Here is a 23,379-nt window from a genome sequence, read left to right on the forward strand (position 1 = left end):
ATCAGCATCACCAAATCCTCTATGGTCGTCGCGTTCACGGCGACAGGGATCGCAATTTTTTGACCGGCGTCGCTGCGGCACCACATGAATTTTTTGTTCAGTTTGTCATAAAATCCTTGGTCCCAGATTATCGTCAGCGTTGGAGCAATTCCTTGGATTTAATTTTAGCATTTCAGCTTTATTTCTTTGAATTTCTCACTTCTGATAGAAAAATAGATCATTTCAAACTCCTGTTTGGTTTCCGCGTAAGGAAGCGAGCCCTTCAGTTCCAAACACGCGGTGAAAGATGACGTTTCGAACTAGAGAAATTAATTAAAATTTAAATTGGAACGTTACATTTGTGCAAAAAAAATAAAACCATTGTTATGTTGATCGGTCTCTTGGTAAAATAATGCCCAGTTTTAGTAGGTTGAATTAAGTCTTTCGCTTTTGAATGCAAATTTAAAAAGAGAAAAAAATGACAGAGAAAACCGTACGTTGAATGCATTTAGACGCATCATATTTCAAAAAATTTTCAAACGTCAAGCACGGTGAGTAAAGATCATTTTCCGCGGGAATCACACTGTGTTGCTAAGATACCGGTGGAAAAATAAATTTAAAGGCTTCGTTGAAAAAAGGGTTGAGTGAAATACTTCCAAGTTGAACTCGTAAAATCTCCAGAAGCGGTCCACCGCTTTGGCGTGAAGGAGACACACCAGGAAGTCAAACACGAACGTTTCCTCGTTTGTTACTTTAAAAAGAATGTTTTAAGTTCCTTAATGGAATCGTCATAATTTTGTAACAATTGTACAAAAAGTGTAAACCCATGGCACTTTTTAAATATATGGGCCACTTACTTATGATTCCTCTGCATTCGTCGAGTTTGTTGATCAAATCGGCGGCAAAATCAAAAGGTTCCACGTACAATTCTTCCGCATTCTCAGATACAATCCCTTCCATGAGAATTAAATATCGGGCAGACACTTGTCTTTTCACATCGTTATACCAGGTAAAGTAATTCAGCACATCTTGCATTTCTTTGGGGTCACTTTAAAAAAATTTTTTTTTTCAAAATAAACAGATTAATTTTGATTTACATGGTGTGGTTTAATCTGGAAATCATTTTCAGGTAAACGCGATCGTTGATTTTGGTCGAGCTGTACACCTGGGTTTTATTGTTTAAACTTTTAATTTATTTTAATTAAACATTTCCTCAACTTTACCAGTCCTATATGCTCTGCTAGGCATTGAATCATTTTCTGCAAGAAGAACTAAATTATTACATCGAATTTGTAAATATATTTTGGCTTCACTTTGGCTGCGTAACTGCTTCTACTCAAATCGCCAGTCTTCCACATTTTCTCGGCATCACCTTCGTTAACACAAAAAGAATTTGAACAGCAAAAAAAAATAAAGAATACTTTCTTTAACTCTGAAATTCCTCCTGCAAGGTTGATAATGCATCTGCGATTTAAAGCCGACTCCCATTGGCGCCTTTTTGCAAAAATAAATTAAACCAATCCCATAATTCCGACACAATTAACCTCGCAAATGATCTGTTTCTTTTCCGAGCAATTTGCCAGCGCCAGAGTAGGCACAACTGGATTCCCAAAATCGATGTAGACGCATGAGTTGTTCGCAAATCTAGGATCATGGCCCTTTTTCCACGTCAGGTCGTTTTTCAGGTAGTCGTTCAGGTAGCCGGTGCACCATCGCAATTGTCCGCGGCAAGAATCGATATCCCGCCCCGCCGTCCAGGTCTCTGTCCGAAAAGGCAGTTCCCCCTTCTCATTCGGGTTACTATTTTCTGATTTTGTTTTTAATTTTAATTCCTGAAAAAAACTTTTAAAAAAGCTCAACTGTAAGGATTGCCCAAGCAGTATTGCTTTTCTGGATTATGGACAGAAAGGAGGTCCATTCCAAGGGAGCAGCACCGTTTGTAAGCCTCGTCCCAAGTGCCCTGATTTAGGAATTTTGTTAAATCATTTAATAGTTCTTTTTGAGAATTCGTTACATATTCATCAGACAGCTCAAGGATGTTGTTGTCGCAACATGAATGCCAATTGCCGACACGCAAGGGTGCTTTTATTTGATTTAATATTTTCATTTGAAAATTTTTAATTCACATCTCACCAAGCAAGACTCGGAAGGGTTGCTTGAGGAACAATTCATCCTACAGAAAAAACGCAATTAATTTTTCGAATGTCTCCATGTTTCGCTATCGTACTTCTTTCACGCAAACGGGTAGGCCTTTGCACTCTGGCAGATCGCAGTTGCTTTCATCATTCTTTTACATGATATATTTTAAAACAAAATAATTAGTTTTAATATTTCTAAACCCTGATTTCGAAGGTCTGTTCCGTTCCTTGGCAGCCCAACAGCAATTTGAAAGCGCAGTCGGTAAATTTTGCTAATAAAAACTCTTTCATTAGTTTCTTGGTCTCTTGGTCACATGTAGTAACGGCCACACAAGAGCCTCCTTTTCTGATTCCTTGGATTTTAAAGTTGAACGATTCCTCTGGTGCATTTTGAAGGCAGTTTTCGAAGTGAAGCAGACATCTAGTTCGAGTAATTGCTGTCCAGTAAACCTTACTCTGCATGACTGATGCAAAAAGCGTTTTTTAAACAGTGCCAATCGATTCCTGAAGCTCGAAATCAAAAGGCGCTCAGTCGATTTGGCGGAAATCGGTGGACATGTAAAGCTATGGTGGTATTTAGGGTGAGGACCAATCAAAAAGCGTTACAAGAATGCCGACGATCAACCGAGTGCTACTTAGGCTCTAAAAGACGTTGAAACTTTTGCTGCTTCAATCAGACCTAATCAAGACACCCGCTATAGCTTCTCTAATTGATCACCATCGTTCTTATGGCGCTAGCGTCAGAGGATATCCACAAAAGTTGCGGTTTTTCCGTGTATATACTGATTTATCCAGACCCTCTGAATTTGATTGGCCATGTCGCCATGTCAAAAATTAAACTCTAGTGTTATATATATCATATAAATGAAAGATTTTTAAAAAGTTTTACTTGAATCTCGATTCATGAAACGGTCGAAAAAATAGTTTGTTAGAGCCATAGGTTTGAGGCCCAGATTGCAGCATGTCATCCAATTTTCCTGCCAGGTCACCTTCGAGAATGGGTTTTTTATTTGTTTGAGAAATTTTAGAAAAATACCAATTTCTCTCCAAAGAAATAAAAGCCAAATTTGGTTTGCTTCCACGTGCCGCGGATGTTATGTTCTGCTTTAAAATTCTTAAATGTTTCTACACGGAAAATTCAAAAGGAACCTTTTTTTAGGTATGTTTTCCCGCGAATTACTTCAAACAAGGACTCCTGCCAAAATTCAATGGTACCTTAATCATTCAAATCTCAATTGTTTCCATTTACATCTTTTTGACACTCATTCTCTGACGGACACATTGGCCTCGAGCACGCCGACTAAATCAAAGAAAGAAGTTATAATATATAGAATCTCCGATCTAAATTACCTCGCAGGAAAAAATAGATTTAAAGGTGCAATCCATCGGCTCGAATTTCTTCTTCTGATTATTGTAAATAATGCAGTACGGCCGAGTAAAGTTGCTTAAATTCAACGCGTAGTTAAGTCGGGTTTCCTTATTGTTTGGACACCAGGTGAGACTGGAGCATGAATTCGTGGCTTTGTTCAGCGGATCGCTTTTCGAACACGGCGCTGCACTCGTCCACAAAAACTTTGTTTTTTCTGAAGCAAAAGGTTATATTTTTCAATTTATTATTCTTTTTTTGTACCTCTGAAAATCTCGCTCGGTGGGAACGACATGCTACTTAAATTCGAATCTTCGATTCTCTCGAAGGCCAGCAGCTGCAGTTTCCGGTACAAACACGCCTCCACTGCTCTGCCGTACTCGACCTGTAATTGCAAGGAAAAAATTAAAATTCATTTTTAAGTTTTAGCACGCAGAGTTTACTTTGTCAACGCTGTCAAAGATAATTTGTGTTCCGTTTCTTCTGTAATTTCCGATCGGCTGGCCTCGATCATCAGAATATTCGATAAAGTGATCTTTGACACAAATTAATTATATAATATATATATATATATATATATATATATATATATATATATATATATATATATATATATATATATATATATATATATAATGTTATATATTTTCATCCAAAATTTATATTACCGCGCAATCCTACCATGAAATCTTGAATAAGGTATTCAAATTTTAAAATTGTCAAATTAAAGAAAAATGTTGTTTAACCATCACTTAGTGCCGTGTCTTGTACGTTCTGATTAAAAAAACATACTTGACAAGGAATGCTTTAAAACTATGAATCAACCTTTTTTATTCGATTGTAATTTCTGCAAAATTCGTATGGACTCTCGGTTTTTGGCCAGATGGTTGTTGGCCTGACTGTAGTTCTAGTTGTCGATTTCCTGATCCTTTTTTTCAGGGCTTTGGTGGTTGATTTCTGCTTGCTAGTTTTCGCACCCCAAACCTCTAAAGAAAACAGTATGATTCCAGACGTGAATTCGAATTAATAAACAAACCTGCAACAATTACGAGGATTGCGAGCAGAAAGAGGACTCGAAAAAGGAGCCTGTGCACCAGAACCATGTTGCGTTTCGCTCTGTTCAAAGTGACTTTCAACGCCAGCGGCCAGAGAGATCGACTGTTTCCTGTCTGCTTATGCTTTTGCTGAAACGATGATTGCAACAGCAGTTTTAATGGAAGTGCCGCGCTTTCGCTTCGATGCCGTTTTGCACGTACACCATGCACATCCGGCCTCATAAAATCTAGTCCACCACAGAGCAGACTTTTATATGTTAAAAGAGAGCAAAAATGGAAGGAACACGCAAGCACCGCTTTCGTGTGTTAATAAATTTGCAGAGAGACCACAATGTTTTTACGGTACTTAAACAATTGCATATACTTTGTAATGCTATGAGCGGAGAGTATTTTATTACATGCCTGGATTTAAATTGTCTCGATTTTCACTTTCTAAAAATTGACACTATGGGCTCGAGGATTGAGAGCAAAGAGAGGAATTGAAAAATGAGCCCGTTCGCCAGTGCCGCATATGTTGCGTTTTGCCTCTGTTCACAATGACGTTCAACATCAGAACCAGACATAATGTTTCCTGTTAGAGCTTGTCATTTTCCTGACATGTTCCCACGGTAGTGCTTTTGCGAAACGTCGTTACCGATGCACGACGCTTCACATCCGGACTCATAAAATCACGTCCACAGCAAAACAGACTTTTCTGTTAAAAGAGAGCAAAAATATTGGGAACACACGAGCACAGCTTTTGTATGTTTAAAAATTTTGTAGATCGAGAAACCATATAATGATTTTACGGTAGTTTTTATATTTATTCTTGTTTTATTAGAGTGTCACCTGGTCAGAATACTCTCAGAAGGGACGGGTTGCCTTTGGGATGGGAGAAAAATGAGAAGAGATTGAACAACTTGAGTTTTCTAAAGGACATAATTATATTACTTTTGCTTCCTGCACCATGCTAATAGCGATGTGTGCGCCGCGACGGAAAACAAACGGCACGAACGTGCCAGTAGATAGTGTGTCAAAATTATTCGCGCCACGCGCCACGGCACCCTAATCGAATGCATCAGGATAACCCTGAGATATCGCTTCCACCTGTCGTTAAAAAAAGAAATTGTATATTGATTATGACAAAAACAGGTCATTGGTACAGGTGCGGTTTCTCTGCAAGTTCTCGAACCAGCTCTGAAGCAATAATCGATACAATTTTTTTAAACAACAGGTGGCAGCAAAAACTCAGGTACATCCTCATGCATTGGATCAGGGTTCCGTGGTGAGAGTAATTCTGAAACACTGCAGCGCGGTGCATAGAAAGCAAAGTAAAAATAATACCCTCTACTAGACATTGTCGAATAAAAAAAATCGATTTTTAATATCGATATTTTTTCGGACGATATTTATCGATTTTTATCGATATTTTCTGTAGCTTTACATTGGTTATATAGGACGATATTTTAACATCGATATTTTTTCAGACGATTAATATCGATTTATATCAATAGTCAAAAACATTTGGTGATGACTACCCTCTACAGAGAGTATATGTATATCCTGTTAGGTGTCCGCTCATAATTACACAAAGTTAAAATTACATTTTAGTGTTCCTTAAAATTTTTGTAATCAAATATAGCAGGGCTTGTGTGTTCTTTCCATTTTTACTCTCTTTTAACAGAAAAGTCTGCTCTGTGGTGGACTAGATTTTATGAGGCCGGATGTGCATGGTGTACGTGCAAAACGGCATCGAAGCGAAAGCGCGGCACTTCCATTAAAACTGCTGTTGCAATCATCGTTTCAGCAAAAGCATAAGCAGACAGGAAACAGTCGATCTCTCTGGCCGCTGGCGTTGAAAGTCACTTTGAACAGAGTGAAAACGCAACATGGTTCTGGTGCACAGGCTCCTTTTTCGAGTCCTCTTTCTGCTCGCAATCCTCGTAATTGTTGCAGGTTTGTTTATTAATTCAAATTCACGTCTGGAATCATACTGTTTTCTTTAGAGGTTTGGGGTGCGAAAACTAGCAAGCAGAAATCAACCACCAAAGCCCTGAAAAAAAGGATCAGGAAATCGACAACTAGAACTACAGTCAGGCCAACAACCATCTGGCCAAAAACCGAGAGTCCATACGAATTTTGCAGAAATTACAATCGAATAAATAAGGTTGGTTCATAACAATATCGCAATTCCTTGTGAAAAATTTCTTTATTTTAATTAGAACCTAAAAGACACGGCACTAAGTGAAGGTTTATCAACATTTGTCTTTAATTAGGTAGTTTTTAAATTTGAATACCGTATTACAGATTTCGTTATAGGAATACGTAGTAAATATTTTGGACGAAAATTAAAAACAATAATAATTCGTGTCAAAGACAGCTTTACTGAATTACTTGACGTTCGAGACCGGCCGATCGGAATGTTCCATAAAAGAGGATCAAAACTTACCTTTGACAGCGTTGACAAAGTAAACTGTCGCTGCCGCTACATGCCAAAACGTAGAATGAACTCGTTTTTCCCTTCAAATAGGTCGAGTACAGCACGGCAGTGGAGGCGTGTTTGTACCGGAAAATGCAGCTGCTGGCAATCGAGAAAATCGATGGTTCTTATTTTTCTGACAGGTCGTTTGAAACTAGCTTGGATTTCAGAGGTACAAAAACACGATTAATTGATTGAAAAATATAACCTTCTTTCAGACACCACAGAGTTTTTGTGGACGAGTGCAGCGCCGTGTTCGAAGAGCGATCCACTGAACAAAACCACGAATGCATGCTCCAGTGTCACCTGGTGTCCAAACAATGAGGAAACTCGTCTAAACTACACGTTGAATTTAAGCAACTTTACTCGCCCCTACTGCATTAGTTACAGAGAGTCGACAATGCAACTGGAACCTATGAATTGTTCATTTAAAGCTTATTTTTCGTGCGAGGTAATTTAAATAGGTTATTCTTTAATGTACAAATTTATCTAATCTTCTTGAATTTAGTCGGCGTGCTCGAGGCCAGTGTGTCCATCACAGAACGACTGCAAAAAAGATGTAAATGGAAATAATTTAGATTTGAATGATTAAGTAAACAATGAAAATTTGGCAGGAGTCCTTATTTGAAGAAATTCAAGGGAAAAAATACCTAAAAAAAGGTTCCTTTTGTATTTTTCTTAAAAACATCACTGATTTCTAAGGCAGAACATAACATCCGTGGCACGTGGGAGCAAACCGAATTTGGCTTTTATTTCCTTGGAGAAAAATTGGTATATTGCATGGAAACGTCTCACACTAATTAAAATAAATATTCTTGAAGGTGAATTGGAGGAAAAATTGGATGACATGCTGCAGTCTGGGCCTCAAACCTTTAGCAGTGACTAATTTGTTTTTCAACCATTTCAACACACCAAATTCCCGTAAATTCTTTAATAATCTTTCCTTTATATGAGCATTTAGCACTATAGTTAAATTTTGACACGGCAAATAAAATTCAGAGGGTCAATTTTTGTTATTCAGCTGAGTTATATCAATTACCAAAAGTTTTGCGGAAATCTTTAACACTTTATAGAGCAAAAAGAACGTCAGCAACCAATCCGGGAAGAGAGCGGCCCTCTGATAAGCTGGATCAAAACGGCAAAAGTTTCAACGTCTTTTAGAGCCAGATTAGCACCCACGGTGGTTGGTTAGCGTTCTTTTAACGCTTTTTGATTGGTCCAGACCCTAAGTTCCGCCCAAGGTGAACGCTTCCACCAAATTTCGGTGTCGACGGTCACGACCGAGAAACACGATGGCTTCTAAATTTAATCCAGCTTCTAGAATCGATATTTTCACTGCCTAAAACCGATTTTGCAGCCATGCGGGGTGTGGTTCACTGGTCGGCAAAGACACGAGCGGGTTGTCTGCTCTTCTTTGAAAACTGCCTCCACAACGCATCGGAATCGTTTGACAGTGACATCTACGGAAAAGAAGGGTCTTGCGTGGCCGTTTCGAACCGAGACCCAATTGATGATATTTATATGTATATAAGCAACAGTTTGGCAATGAAAACCTTCGTCTGCACCTCCAAATTGCTGTTGGGCTGCCAAGGAACGGAACAGACCTTCGAAATCAGGGTTACAAAAATTAAAAACTTGTTGTATTGATTTATAATATATCCGGCAAAAGAATGACGAAAGCAACTGCGATCTGCCAGAGTGCACAGGGCTACCCGATTGCGTTATGGACGTATAATTATGAATCATAGAAATATTCGAAAAAAATGATTGAAAATTATCTGCAGGATAAACATTTTCTAAAGCATCACTTCCGAGTCTTGCTTGGTGAGTTGGTCATTTAATTTTTGAAACGAAATTTTAAAATTCAATTGAAAGCACCATGGCGTTTTGGGAATTGGCATTCATGTTGCGGCAATAACATCCTTGAGCTGCGTGATGAATATGTAACGAATTCACAAGATGAACAATCGCAGATTATACAATAACGTAAATCAGGGCAATTGGGACGAGGCTTACAAACGGTGCTGCTCCCTTGGAATGGACCTCCTTTCAGTCCACAATCTAGGAAAACAAGACTGCTTGGGCAATCCTTACAGTTAAGCTATCATTGAAGTTTTTTTACGAATTTAAAATGATAACTAAAAAATAATTAAATGAAATCAGAAAACATGAACCCAAATGAGAAAGGGTATCTGCCAATCCGAACAGAAGCCTGGACGGCGGGGCGGGATATCGATTCTTGCCGCGGAAAATTGCGATGGTGCACCGGTTACTTGAACGACTACCTGAAAAACGACCTGAATTGGAAAAAGGGCCACGATCCGAGATTTGCGAACAACTCGTGCGTCTACATCGACTTTGGGGATCCAGTTGAGCCTAGTCTGGCGCTGGCTGACTGCTCGGAAAAGAAAAAGATCATCTGCGAGGTTTAGTTTGTCAGAAATATGTATATGATTAAAGTTTAATATAATTTTGCAAAAAGGCGCCCATGGGAGTCGGCTTCAAATCGCAGATGCATTATCAACCTTGCAGGAGGAATTTCAGAGTTAAAGAAAGTATTTTCTTTTTTAGTTTTCTTGGCATTACAATTCTTCATTTATTTGTTACTAAGGCGATGCCGAGAAAATTTGGAACACTGGCGATTTGAACAGAACCAGTTTCGCAGCCAAAGTAAAACCTGAAATTGACATTACAATATTGATATACTTCCTCCGTGTTCCAGAAAATGATTCAATGCCTAGCAGAGCACATAGGACTGGTAAAGTCGAGGAAAGGTTATTTTAAGAAACATTAATAGTTTAAACAATAAAACCCAGGTGTACAACTCAACTAAAATCAACACGCGTGTGTACCTGGGAATGATGTCCAGAATAAACCATCCCCTGTAAATAACATCGCATTGTTATAGATATATATGACTCAAACATTAAACTTTTCAAAAGAAACATCGATGCATTGGATCAAGTGATGGATAGCTACACTGCGTGGTTCCAGTCATTCCCTAACCAATACGCCGGGATTAAGTCCAAAATTTTCTATTTCGACATGATGAAAGACTTGCAAAACGAATTTTACTCGACCCACTTTGATTTTGCCGCCGAAATGATCATCAAACTCGACGAATGCAGACGAACCAAAAGTATACTTTGCTGATATATCAATGGGAAATACCGAAGTAAATACGGCACCATTCAGAGAGCCCTGGAAAAAGATTGTTGAAAATTGATCCCCTGGTTTATTTTCTTTCCTTAAAACATGAGGAGTTTCTGCATTTTACGAATGTATTTTTTCGCTAAAGAATTACGTTTCCACGTTGTTGGTATTTTGCGGGCAAGGCACAATTCCACAATTCACGGGAATTTTAAAAGGTGGCGTTCAATGGTGGTGCCAGCATCTACTACTGGTTCTGAGAAAAAAACTAAAATATTCACTTTAAAGTAACGAACGAGGAAACGTTCGCGTTTGACTTCCTGGTGTGCGTCCTTCAGGCCAAAGTGTTGGACCGTTTCTGGCGATTTTACGAATTCAACTTGGAAGTATTTCACTCAATATTTTTTGCCAGCGAGACCATTAATCTTGTTTCTCCTCCAATATATAAGCAAGGCACTGTGATTCCCGCGGACCACGAACTGAACTCACCGTGCATGACGTTTGACAATTTTTTGAAATATGAAGCGTCTAAATGCATTCAACGTAGGCTTTTCTCTTAAATTTTATTTCTCTTTTCTATTTTACTCTTAAAAGCGGGTAGCTTGCTTCCGCTGAATGAATCTGGGTCTTTTCTTACCCTGACACCGATCAACGTAACAATGGTTTTGTATTTTGCACAAATTTAGCGTTTCAAATTTTCATTTTCATTTCTCTAGTCCAAAACGTCATCATTCACCGCGTGTTTGGAGCGGAATGGCTCGCTGCCTTACGCGGAAACCAAGCAGGAGTTTGAAATGATCTACAATTTCATCAGAGGTGAGAAACTCAAAGAAATTAATCCAATTGCTAAAATTAAATCAAAGGTGAGGCTCCGAAGCTGACGATCATATGGGACCAAGGCTATTACGACAAGCTGAAGAAAAAATTCATGTGGTGCCGCAGCGACTTGAGTCCCTCCCGACCCGGGGCCAAAATTCCGATCCCTGTCGCCGTGAACAAGATAGCCAAAGAGGACTTCGTGATGCTGGTCTCGCTGCCGGGTGCGACGCCAAATCTGCACGCAGTCGCCGCCTCTGAGCTGCTCAAGTATAACACAGACGTCTTCTGCCGCTTCCCAGATCACGCCGTGAACGAGTGCACGACCAACAATTCAAGCAAGACGTCGTGGTACTAAATGCTTTTCTATTCGAATTGTGAATTAATTTGTCAAAATATAAATTTAATCTGGTGAAATCCGAAAAATGTATTCTTTCTGTCGCAAATCCTCTCTTTTAATATGTATTTTCTTACTGCATTTTTTCCGAAATCCTGTAAATCTAAGTTTATTATTAAAATTAAAAGTCTCAGCCAGCCACACTGCGCCGCGCAAGCCGACAAATTTTAGGTCACGTTGGCAGCCACCGCAGTCAAAAATGGTGCAAGAGAATAAAAAATTCCGCTAAGCTGAGCCAATATATCTCATGGCTTTAAACCTGCTGGAATAAACATTAAAAAAGCATTAAAAACTAGCCGCGCACAGCCTCTCTGGTCTGGCTACCCTGAAAAAGGTTATTTTGGCATGTCAGGTACAAGTTGAAAAAAGATCTGTATGATGAGGGTTGTGGCCGACCATACGATAAGTGGCCGAATTTTTTTTAAAAAAAAATAGAAAAAACCATTTTCGCGTCGCCAATGATAACGAAATGGGAGAATGGTGCCCGTTATGAGTGACCCGAGGGATAAATTTTCGGAAAATGAAAAAGGCGCCAACACCAAGAGCCCCGAACGTCAACGCGCATCCCTTGATTTTAACTTCGCGTTCAAGTCGAGACGTAAATAATTAAAAATTTTAAAAAATTGGCATTTTGAACTCGATCTCGAGTGATAGAAATTATTAATACGCGTCTTTTGGCCACAATTTTGTGAAAATATCTTTGAAAAAGCAGAGAAATAACTGTTTGAATTATAAAAAATGTCCACTGTTACACTACCCTTGTGATTAACATGAAAAGCGACCATTTTTCGTCACTACACTACTTTCGGGATTATTTTTGATCCGAAATTGACTCAAAATGACGCCAAATATGGAAAGAAACCAAGTTCAAGTCCGTCAGTGCCTTAGAAAGATTAAAGAATATTTTAAATTTGAACGATTTACGTCTCCACACGAACGCGGGGGGTAAAATCTAGGGTTGCGCGTTGGCTTTTGGGGCATTTGGTGTTTGCACTTATAACGATATGTGGTAAATTAAATAATGATTGTGATTCCCATATCCCCTGTCCCTATATTTTTTTTTTAATAAATCGCGCCGCGCGTACAACGAGTGTAAAACAGTGCGTGCAGAGTGCAGTGAGTGCAACAAGAAGGAGAAGACTCCCACACCTGAGCTGCGCGCGAAATAGGTCTACCACGAGGGGAAAGGTTGCGACCTCTCGCACGAAAGTCAGTCAGTCGCCCAATAACCTTTGTCCGCCGACCTTCTTGATGGTTTCGACAGAAGGTCTCGGCAAATGTTTCGTCCGTAGGCAGGACGGATTTAACAGAAGCTCGGTCACGAGTGAAGTAAGTTTAAAAACTTATTCAAAACATATTTCTGGGCGACTTATAAATTGAGCAACACTCTGTGTGCTCATTTTTATTTTTATTTGGCGCGACTGACGGTAGACTTTGTGCGTTGTTTCCCTCAGGTAGCCCTGGTGGGCTCCTTCGTTACCCCTGGTGCAGCCCCGTCTTTTGATGGTCCGTTTCAGATGTTTAGGCTGGCACCTCCCCATCCTGAAGCGGTCGGCAAACAACACCTTGCCTGGACCCTTCGTGTATAGCAGCTCCCTTCACCTTGCGCGACTACGGCACGGGAGACGTCCTCGGTTTGAGCGTCACCGTTCGTCGTCGTCGGCGCCGTCATCGACTCCTTCTTCACCCATCGTATAGATCGTCAAACGTTAAGTACAATATCAGACTCGTGTGCGCGCGTATTTTCCGTCTCTTCCGATTCCGAATATTTTTTTCATTGAAAGGCCTATCCCCCAATTATTGTAAACCCCAAATTGTTCTATATCACAATTATTATTAAATTACCATTATCTCGTTACATTATCAATATTCTATTTAATAATAACTATTCTACAATTTAATTGTTTAATGTTTAATTATCCGTATACACCAGCAACACTTTAACTTCATTTTTAAGGGTCGAATTTTCACGAACTGAGAGTTGAGCTAATTTTGAGTCCGGAGTTTGTTAGTTTATTAGATTTTGAGTGGCGCCATTTATAACGACATAAAAGTCGCTATCACTCAAAATCTAATAAACTAACAAACTCCGGACTCAAAATTAGCTCAACTCTCAGTTCGTGAAAATTCGACCCTTAAAAATGAAGTTAAAGTGTTGCTGGTGTATACGGATAATTAAACATTAAACAATTAAATTGTAGAATAGTTATTATTAAATAGAATATTGATAATGTAACGAGATAATGGTAATTTAATAATAATTGTGATATAGAACAATTTGGGGTTTACAATAATTGGGGGATAGGCCTTTCAATGAAAAAAATATTCGGAATCGGAAGAGACGGAAAATACGCGCGCACACGAGTCTGATATTGTACTTAACGTTTGACGATCTATACGATGGGTGAAGAAGGAGTCGATGACGGCGCCGACGACGACGAACGGTGACGCTCAAACCGAGGACGTCTCCCGTGCCGTAGTCGCGCAAGGTGAAGGGAGCTGCTATACACGAAGGGTCCAGGCAAGGTGTTGTTTGCCGACCGCTTCAGGATGGGGAGGTGCCAGCCTAAACATCTGAAACGGACCATCAAAAGACGGGGCTGCACCAGGGGTAACGAAGGAGCCCACCAGGGCTACCTGAGGGAAACAACGCACAAAGTCTACCGTCAGTCGCGCCAAATAAAAATAAAAATGAGCACACAGAGTGTTGCTCAATTTATAAGTCGCCCAGAAATATGTTTTGAATAAGTTTTTAAACTTACTTCACTCGTGACCGAGCTTCTGTTAAATCCGTCCTGCCTACGGACGAAACATTTGCCGAGACCTTCTGTCGAAACCATCAAGAAGGTCGGCGGACAAAGGTTATTGGGCGACTGACTGACTTTCGTGCGAGAGGTCGCAACCTTTCCCCTCGTGGTAGACCTATTTCGCGCGCAGCTCAGGTGTGGGAGTCTTCTCCTTCTTGTTGCACTCACTGCACTCTGCACGCACTGTTTTACACTCGTTGTACGCGCGGCGCGATTTATTAAAAAAAAAATATAGGGACAGGGGATATGGGAATCACAATCATTATTTAATTTACCACATATCGTTATACCACCACTTGCTTGCCCTTTTTCGAAAATTTTACCGTCAAGTCCCACGTAACGGGCGAGATTTAAGGGTTTGAACTTTGCAAAAAATGCTTTTTGCCATTTTCCCATAGGAGACGTGCTTTTTATTTTCTTAAAATTCAACCGCTAATCGAAACGTCGACCACGAACCCTCATCAGATAGCTCTTTCTCGGTTATATTTCCTGAAATGCCCAAACGACCTTTTTCAGGGTGGCTCGACCTGATATATCTTCCACGGCATGTTTTGTAATGCTTTTTCTGTATAACTTCGAGCACATTTGCCAACACTCTTCAACGATATTTAACCCTCGCCTGTCAACGACCTTCTTCAGGTTGCCTGACCTGAAACCTGCTGCTACGCGATTTTAGCACCGCAGTTGCTTCAGAAAAATTTGGGCTTTGATCTAGGCAACGCGCCACGCACAACTGAAAGAAAAATTGCCTATTTTGAACTTTTGCAGGTGCGTTTATCATCCGTCATTTGTCATTTGAGTAATTCTCTTTTAAAATTAAAATGCCAGTCACGTCACCTTATTCTCCCTTAATTTTTCTTTATTTGTCTTTAGTTAGCCAGTTTATAAATTTTTTATTCCTTTGTTTGAAACTTTCTAACAATAAATATTCCTTATTTTTCGCCGCACGCCTGCCTTCGTTGTTTTAAGACAAAATCACTGCTTTCTCTCTGTTACTTAATTTAAAATCACCGCTGCAATTTCCACCGTCACGCCCCTTTTGACGTATTTTCCGCACTTTTCTTGCAGCGTGGGAAGGTGGTAGAAATGCACCAAGGCAAGCAGCTCTTTTAAAATTATTAAATTAATATTAATAGTTTGAAAATTCTTTTACCGAGTGCCGAATCTGGCTACAAATATAATATTCTCTAATAAATAAAATTTCCAGAAAATAGTTGAAAAATTAATTTCCTTACAAATTCTAAATTATTGCTTTCTCGGTGTTTCAATTCCCCAACATCTAAACAGTTCGTGATGTTTCAACTTTTATCAGCACAACATGAGAGTGCTGAGTGTATGCGAGGTTCGTTCTCGTTGGAGTGGAGCAGCACTTCCTGTCGACTCCAATTTTCCTGCCAGCGCGGTCGCTCGCAGCCTACTATGTTGAAATCATACGAAAAGCTACAATAAAAAGTTGACTTCTGATTATTTGAGACAAAAATCCAAATTAATTTTAAAATTAACGACCGACTGTATATAGTTAAATAAATATTGTTATTTCTCAGCAAGAAATTGGATATCCTTAAGGATCTAAAAACGATATCCAGATAAAATACTTTTGAACAGCCTACGTCAAACGTAAATATCCAATATCTTGCTGGATTTTCAGCAATAACATGATCATACGATATTCAAGTGCCAGAGTTGCTCTGCCATATATTTTACTCGTGAAAAATATGTTGCAATAAAGCTGGGAGCGTGGCCCCAATAGCAGTGGAGCCAGGATGCGAAACACAACATCTGTATACACGAGGCAAAGGTTTTTCGTTGAAATTCAGACAGGAAACAGAGAGCTCCACGTGCGGCTGGCAGTAGCAGCAACATTCGGTGGCATTTTCGATTTGTTTTCTGGTTCGGAATGATCAAAACTCAATTTGCCCTGCTTTTCACTCTCCTCGCAATTTACTTTGCTACAGGTTAGAAAATTTAATTTGTGTTTGTTAAATTGTATCTCTTTCGACCGCAGATGTTTGGAGCGCGACCACTCGAAGGCCGAGGACGTCTACGAGTACGATAGTTGCTAAGCCAATTCGAAGAATGACAACCACGACGAGGCGTCCAACTAAAAGAACGACTCCTCCTCCGAACACGGACAGTTCATATCCCTTTTGCAGGAATTACAATCAAATAAAAAAGGTGAACTTCTAAAGATTTAAATGAAAAATTATGTTTCAATCCATCACATAATAAGAATCTCCTGGAAACTGCGGTCCCCGATGGTACGACTGACATATATATTTGTGTTTTAAACTAATCGATATTTATTAATACATTTTAACAACATAGATTTTGTTGCTGGCAAACGAGGTACTGTAATAATGTTCTACTTTCTACTTCAACAACAATTCACACAAAAAATGAAATTTTTAGACTTGCTTCTTGAGTTGCTCGACCCGAGACAAATACCTCAAGGGATTTTCAGCAAAAAAGGGAATAGAATATTCTTCGAAAGTGTTGAAAAGGTTGTAGCCCAGGTACCAATTTCTTACGTTTTCTTAAATGTAAATCCGAAAAGATCGACTACAAGGCAGCAGTTGAGGCGTGTTTGTATCGGAAAATGCAGCTTTTGGCGTTTGACACGCCAGCAGAGATAAATAACAATCGGTTTTTTGTCACATACTGGGCATTTCTTGAAAACATGCCTGACTCAGGTTAAAATCCAATTAATTTTCGCTGAAACTTGATTGGCTTTATGTTTTCCATACTAAAGTGCCTGAAATGGATTATGTGTGGACGAGTGCGGTGCCGTGTTCGAAAAGCGATCCGCTGAACAAAGCCACCAATTCGTGCTCGAGCGTCACGTGGTGTTCGAGCAAAGTCGAAACTCGCCTTGATTACACGTTGAATTTGGGTCAAATTTCCCCGCCTTACTGCTTGATTTATAAAAGGTTGAATAAGCAACTCGTGCCCATGAACTGCTCCTTCGCATCGTTCTTCTTGTGCGAGGTTTTAAAAAAATATGGACCTAAATTGAAATAAATCTTTACTGATTCTGTTTGAATAGCTTTCTTGCTCGAAGCCAACCTGCCCGTCAGAAAAAATGTGCATTAAAGATGTAAAAGGATTGTTAGAAGAAGGAATTCTCGGGTTTTAATAAACTATTTTCCAGGAATCCCTTTTTGAGGTGGTTGACGGAAAAACGTACATGAAAACAGGCAAGTTACCAACATCTACAATACTCGTCAGATTTAGTTGATTAATTTAAATGATATTGTAATGTACTTTTATTCACTTCGAATCATGAGAAATTGTGAATTTCAGGAAGAGAAATACGAGGAAAGTGGGAGAAATCGACTCACAACAATTCTGATCACTACTACTTTCTCGGAGAAAAATTGGTTAGCCATCCGTAGTTTTGCCAAAATTACAAATTTAAATTCTGTACCCCAAAAAGGTAACGTGGAGCGAAAACTGGAAGACGTGCTGCAGTCTGGGCCTCAAGCCTTTACCCTTGAGCGAGGACATTTCCCGCTTTGACCGACACAACTCCCGTATCTATAAAACATATAAGACACGAATTTAATCAAAACCCTCTCCCTCCAGCGATGCAGGGTGTGGTTTACTGGACAGCGATGACCCGAGCAGGTTGTCCCTATCAATTCGAAAACTGCTTCCAAGAGAGAACGGAGTTTCCTCTGCGCGTCTTTGGTTTGAAAGAGGGAGGGTCTTGCGTGGCCATTTCGGTCCGCGACAGCAGCGCCAGAGCCAAGATAGGAACGGGATTGGCAGTGAAATCAATGGTTTGCAGCTCAAAACTTTTGATGGCCTGCAAAGGACCAGCGCAAACATTTGAAGTCAGGGTATATCAATTGTTTGATTCTAAATTACTTTGTTTATAATTTTCGTTAAAGGAAAATATTGCTAGCTGTGATTTGCCCGAGTGTACCGGAATCCCTGATTGCGTCATGGATGTAATTTCCTTTTGAAAAATCTATTTTACAAAAGCTAACAGAAATGCTTGCAGGATTCGAAATTCCTTACAAGACCTGCCAGAGTTTTGATCAGTGAGCTCAGATTAGAGATAAATATAGGTTTACCACTTTAATTTATCACCTCAATAAAAGACACTCAAACTTACGGTAAATGGGATACTGCCTGCGACATGAGTTTTCTCCAGTTGAGAAATGAACTGGTTTGTTAATTATAGTAAAATTCTTCTCAATACATTTATTTAATTTTAAGGGAACTTGGGACGAGGCTTACAAGCGGTGCTGCTCCCTCGGGATGGACCTCATGTCAATCCAAAATCCGAGCAAACAAAACTGCATGTCTAAATCTCCAGGTTGGTTATTAGTTTTTACACAAAAAACGTCAGAATTATTTTTTTGGATTGGACATTGTAGGCCTAGCAGATCTCGAAAAAAGCCTGTTTAAAGGCCAAATCTGGACGTCGGGGAGGGACGTTGAGGCTTGTCGCGGAAGATTGCGCTGGTGCAATGGCTACCTGAATGACTACCTGAAAAAAGATATCGTTTGGAAGAAAGGCGTGGACCCGAAATCAGCAAACAACTCTTGCGTGTACATTGACTTTGACGATCCCGATGTGCCCACCCTTGGATTGGCTGACTGCTCTGAGAAAAAACAGATCGTGTGCGAGGTATGCAACCTATTTGGGAGGATTTTAAATTTATGTACGCGTATTTTAGGCTCCTGCAGGAACGGACTACAGGACGAAAATACACTTGTTTTTCTGTAGAAATTCTTTCAGAGCTAAACAAAGTTGGTTAAACTTTATTTTTTGAATGTTTTTTTTTTTAAATCAAACCACTAGACGAAGCAAGCAAAATTTGGAATACTGGAGACATGAGCCAAGCTGGTTATAGCTTTAAAGTAATTATAAATATTTATAAATCATTTGAAGAAAAGTTTTTGGGTTGGTCTAAATTTCAGGAAATGGTACAATGCCTGGCGGAGTATCTGGGACTGGTAATTTAATTTTAAAAATAAGAATAACAAGATTTAATTCAATTTTAAGGTGTATGACTCGACAAAAATCAACGATCATGTTTATCTGAGAATGATGTCTCGAATGTTTTTCCCTATGTAAAATACGACAACTATGATGATTTATAATAATGTTTCAATTTAATAAATCATAGCAATTCATCTGCGATGAACAATGCGATTCAGGATAAAAACGATTGGCTTATGTCGCAACCTAAGCTCAGCTCCGCTGGAGTTTTCACCAGATTCTTGACAGAAGCGACCGAAGATATCTCGGACGAATTCCTTTCTGGCCACTTCCAACTGGCCGCCGAAATGATCCGCCAACTCTACAATTGCAAAGACACCGCAAGTACGTATAACTACATTTTTGCGAGCTAATTTTAAAATTCTGTAACTATACGAAGAAACCAATAACGAAGAGACGTTCGCTTTCGACTTTCTCAAATGCCTCGTTGAGTCAAAAGGGTTGAATCGTTTTTGGAGAGCTTACAATTTCGAGATGGATGTACGGGAATAATTTACATTGCTTTTCACACATTAATCTTTGATAACAGGGCTTCAGCGTGATTCCACTGCCTGACGAATTCTACTCGCTATGCTCGACGTTTCAAAACTTTTTACAAAACACGTCACTTTGCATACGTATGTTTTCTAAATTCCTGCAAACGCAATGTTTAATATTAATTATTTCAATTAGCAACTGACTTTGTAGCTGAATTAGATCAAACTGGAATTTACTATTCAAAGCTGCCGATTAATGTTCAAAAGGTTATATAAAAGAATTAAAATTTAATAGAACTAAAGACTAATTTTCATTGCAGTTCCGAACATCGTCGTATACCGCGTGCTTGGAGAGGAGCGGCGCGTTGCCTTACGCAGAAACCAAAGAGATTTTCGACTCCCTCTACAAATATTTCAGGAGTAAGCTTTCCCAGACTGAAAAAAATCCTAATTTCTTTAAACTGAGGTTTGGTTCATAGGCCAGGCGCCGAATCTGACGATAATCTGGGACCAAGCGTATTTGAACAACATCGATGGCTTCACTTGGTGCGCCAGCGATTTCGACCCCTTATACGACCCCATGAACCACGTCGCGGTGCCCGTCGACGTGATCAAGGAGGTGTCCGGAAACCCCCTGATGCTGGTCTCGCTGCCAGGGCCGGAACCAAACCTGCACGCCGTTCCGGTCACCGATGAGCTCAAATACGAGACCCATGTTTTTTGTCGTTTCTCCATAAACATCGTTGCTTTTTGCCGGTCAAACCCAGGCTTGAAACGCTGGGAGTACTAAATAATTGTTTGCTTAAACCCTAAAAGAGAGTTTAAAAGATTTGACAGTTGGGGAATTTCTTGGGAAACATTTTAAAATATAATTTTACTATCCATTTACAATTAAAGGAAAAATATGGAGGCGGCAAACATTCTTCTGCGTGTTTTTACTATTGAAATTGCTATTAAATATATGTTTAATTTGAGAAAAATTCAAAAGCTAGGCTGTTTTTTTATTTAATTATTCCTTACCAATCAAATTTAAGGAGTTTTTACTTGACAGCCGTTAATTAATAATTAGTTCGTGTTTCGTGAAAAGCGAAGATTTAATGCTCTAATTGGCTTGATATTTAAATCATTGTGAGTATTTCATGCTCTTCGACGTTCTTCCAGAATTATTCTATAAATACCTAGATTTTTTAAGGAGTATTCTTATAAGGAGCTCAGGTTGCTCAACTTAATTTCAAGGGAGAATGTCGATGAAGGGTGTTCACGTAGTGCGTACATAGACAGCACTTTGTCGAAACTCTCGCGCGAGCTTTTTGTTTGACGTCCGCTCGAATGATGGTAGGCGAACGGAAGTTGGTGTGGGGAAATTTCGTGACATCGAACGCTCCCACCATCGAGCGGTGAGAACCACAATTCCATGAATTATTCCAGGTAGAAGATCACCTAAAAATTTCAAGATAAATTGATATTATATTCTTAGACAATGACGGATTAATATTGTAATATTTTAAGACGCATAGTAAATATATTCTCTAATTAATAAACCACCGCAAAAGAGATGAAAATTATAATTTTTTAAATTCGAAAGTATTGCTTTCTCGTTGTTCCAATGCTCCAATATCTAACCAGTTCGTGATTTTCAAACTTTTATCAGCATGAAATGAGAGCGTTCGTTCTCGATCGAGTTTTCACTTCCTGTCGATACCAATTTTCCTGCCAGCGCGGTCGCTCGCAGCACGTGTGGAAATCATGAGGTATAGCGATGACTACAAACCCGTCACTGCTCAAATTCTAGGGTTTCAAAAATTGGCCTACGATTAAAATTCAACCCTATGTCAAACGTTACTGATAATCATAAATCGATATAATTAGCAACAATAAAAAATAACCTCTGAAAAGCCGCAATACTAAAATCTAAATTTTTAATACGAAGAACAGTTATTAAACTGCAACTGATCGTTATTTTATTCGTGAAAAATAAGTTGCAATAAATCAAAAAGTGTGAAGCTCCCCTAATTAAAAATGCGGGCCGCAGAGGAAGCGAAACACAACATCATTAGTAACATCACACGAGCGAAAAGTTTCTCGTCAAAATTGAGGCCGGAAACACACCTCACACCTCCAAACCAGGTGTTTCATGCCAGTAACAGCCACAGTCGTTAGCATTTTCGATTGGTTTTTGGTTCGGAATGATCAAAACTCAATTTGCTCTTCTTTTCGCAATTTACTTTGCTATAGGTTGGTAATTATTATTTAATTTTGTTAAATACGATTTCTTTCGAACAGATGTTTGGAGCGCGACCACTCGCAGGCCGAGGGCGACCACGACCACGACGGTTGCTAAACCGATTGGAAGAATAACAACCACGACAAAACGTCCAACAACTAAGATAACGACGACTCCTCCGAATACCGACAGTTCGTATCCGTTTTGCAGGAATTATAATAAAATAAAAAAGGTAACAATGAAAAGAATCTAAATTAAAATCTTCGATTCAATCCGTCTCATAATAAAAGGATCTCCTGGAAAGTTCGCTCTCCGATGGTAAGACTGACATATTTGTTTACTTAACTAATCGATAATTATTAATTCGCTGAAACTAATATAGATTTTGTTGCTGGGAAACGAGGTATTACTATAATGACCATCCTTAATTATACGGTTAACAAAAACTGGTACGAAAAATGAAATTTTTAGACTTGGTGCTGGAATTGCTTGACCAGAGACCAATACCTCAAGGATTTTTAAGGAAAAGGGGAAATAGAATATTTTTTGATAGCATTGAAAAGGTTGTAGCCCAAGGTACCAATGTTTAACATTTTCTAAAATGTGAATCCTAAAAGGTAAACCACAAAGCAGCAGTTGAGGCGTGTTTGTATCGGAAAATGCAGCTTTTGGCGCTTGATACGCCAGGAGAGATAGATGATAAGTTTGTTACCATGAACTGGAAACTCGATGATGGCACACAATTCAATGACACATGTAAACTACATATTTTTAAAATAATTAAATTATCTTCATGTCTCCAATAAAGCGGCTTACATGGAGTTTTTGTGGACGAGTGCGGTGCCGTGTTCGAAAAGCGATCCGCTGAACAAAACCACCAATTCGTGCTCAAGCGTCACGTGGTGTTCGAGCAAAGTCGAAAGCAACCTCGACTACACACTGAATTTGGGTCAAATTTCCCCGCCGTACTGCCTGATTTATAAATGGTCGACTAAGCAACTCGTGCCAACGAACTGCTCCTTCGGATCGCTCTTCATGTGCGAGGTATTAAAATGGAGAGTTTTAAATTGTAATAAATTTTATATTTGATTCTGTTTTTAAAGCTGTCTTGCTCAAAGCCAACCTGCCCATCAGAAAAAATGTGCATCAAAGATGTAAGATGATTTTTCTTTTCGAAGATTTTCTGGATTTTTTAAACTTTTCCCCAGGAATCCCTTTTTGAGCTTAAGGATGGAAAAACATACTTGAAAACAGGTGAATGGTTAAATACTTTAACTCAACTATTAAGTTGAGAAATCGTGACTTTCAGGAAGAGAAATACGAGGAAAATGGGAGAAATCAAATAAGTTTAACAGTTCATATCGTTTTTACTTTCTCGGAGAAAAACTGGTTAACCAACAAAATAGCTGTTACCAAAATTAAAAATATTTACATTCCTTATCGAAAAAGGTGACGTGGACTGAAAACTGGAAGACCTGTTGCAGCCTGGGCCTCAAGCCTTT

General features: G+C 39.2%; 3 protein-coding genes and 2 long non-coding RNA genes across 5 annotated transcripts; 4 read left to right on the forward strand and 1 right to left on the reverse strand.

Moving 5' to 3' along the window:
• Positions 1–414: 414 nt before the first annotated feature.
• Positions 415–1,401, reverse strand: LOC135935922 (uncharacterized). Its single transcript, XM_065478553.1, has 7 exons — positions 1,293–1,401; positions 1,203–1,238; positions 1,077–1,144; positions 837–1,027; positions 633–730; positions 472–570; positions 415–426 (listed from the first exon to the last, which is right to left on the reverse strand). The coding sequence occupies exons 1-7, from the start codon at positions 1,335–1,337 to the stop codon at positions 415–417; spliced, it is 549 nt and encodes a 182-aa protein (XP_065334625.1). The 5' UTR covers positions 1,338–1,401.
• A 4,994-nt stretch (positions 1,402–6,395) lies between these two features.
• On the forward strand, positions 6,396–6,771 carry LOC135935871 (uncharacterized). The gene is made up of 3 exons (XR_010574256.1): positions 6,396–6,473; positions 6,524–6,684; positions 6,740–6,771. It is a non-coding gene; the product is annotated as an uncharacterized LOC135935871 (long non-coding RNA).
• Positions 6,772–8,334: 1,563 nt separating this feature from the next.
• On the forward strand, positions 8,335–9,092 carry LOC135935183 (uncharacterized). The gene is made up of 4 exons (XR_010574181.1): positions 8,335–8,613; positions 8,666–8,820; positions 8,872–8,939; positions 8,992–9,092. It is a non-coding gene; the product is annotated as an uncharacterized LOC135935183 (long non-coding RNA).
• A 72-nt stretch (positions 9,093–9,164) lies between these two features.
• Positions 9,165–11,344, forward strand: LOC135935924 (uncharacterized). Its single transcript, XM_065478555.1, has 11 exons — positions 9,165–9,422; positions 9,479–9,551; positions 9,608–9,666; positions 9,719–9,754; positions 9,813–9,880; positions 9,939–10,135; positions 10,435–10,532; positions 10,596–10,689; positions 10,741–10,808; positions 10,863–10,962; positions 11,010–11,344. The coding sequence occupies exons 1-11, from the start codon at positions 9,165–9,167 to the stop codon at positions 11,318–11,320; spliced, it is 1,362 nt and encodes a 453-aa protein (XP_065334627.1). The 3' UTR covers positions 11,321–11,344.
• A 7,829-nt stretch (positions 11,345–19,173) lies between these two features.
• Positions 19,174–20,522, forward strand: LOC135937744 (uncharacterized). The gene is made up of 6 exons (XM_065480959.1): positions 19,174–19,501; positions 19,557–19,657; positions 19,707–19,794; positions 19,850–19,920; positions 19,974–20,073; positions 20,133–20,522. The coding sequence occupies exons 1-6, from the start codon at positions 19,318–19,320 to the stop codon at positions 20,441–20,443; spliced, it is 855 nt and encodes a 284-aa protein (XP_065337031.1). The 5' UTR covers positions 19,174–19,317; the 3' UTR covers positions 20,444–20,522.
• Positions 20,523–23,379: the final 2,857 nt, after the last annotated feature.

The sequence above is a fragment of the Cloeon dipterum genome, chromosome 2 (genome assembly GCF_949628265.1).
Source record: "Cloeon dipterum chromosome 2, ieCloDipt1.1, whole genome shotgun sequence".
In the NCBI taxonomy this organism is placed as follows: Eukaryota; Metazoa; Arthropoda; class Insecta; order Ephemeroptera; family Baetidae; genus Cloeon; species Cloeon dipterum.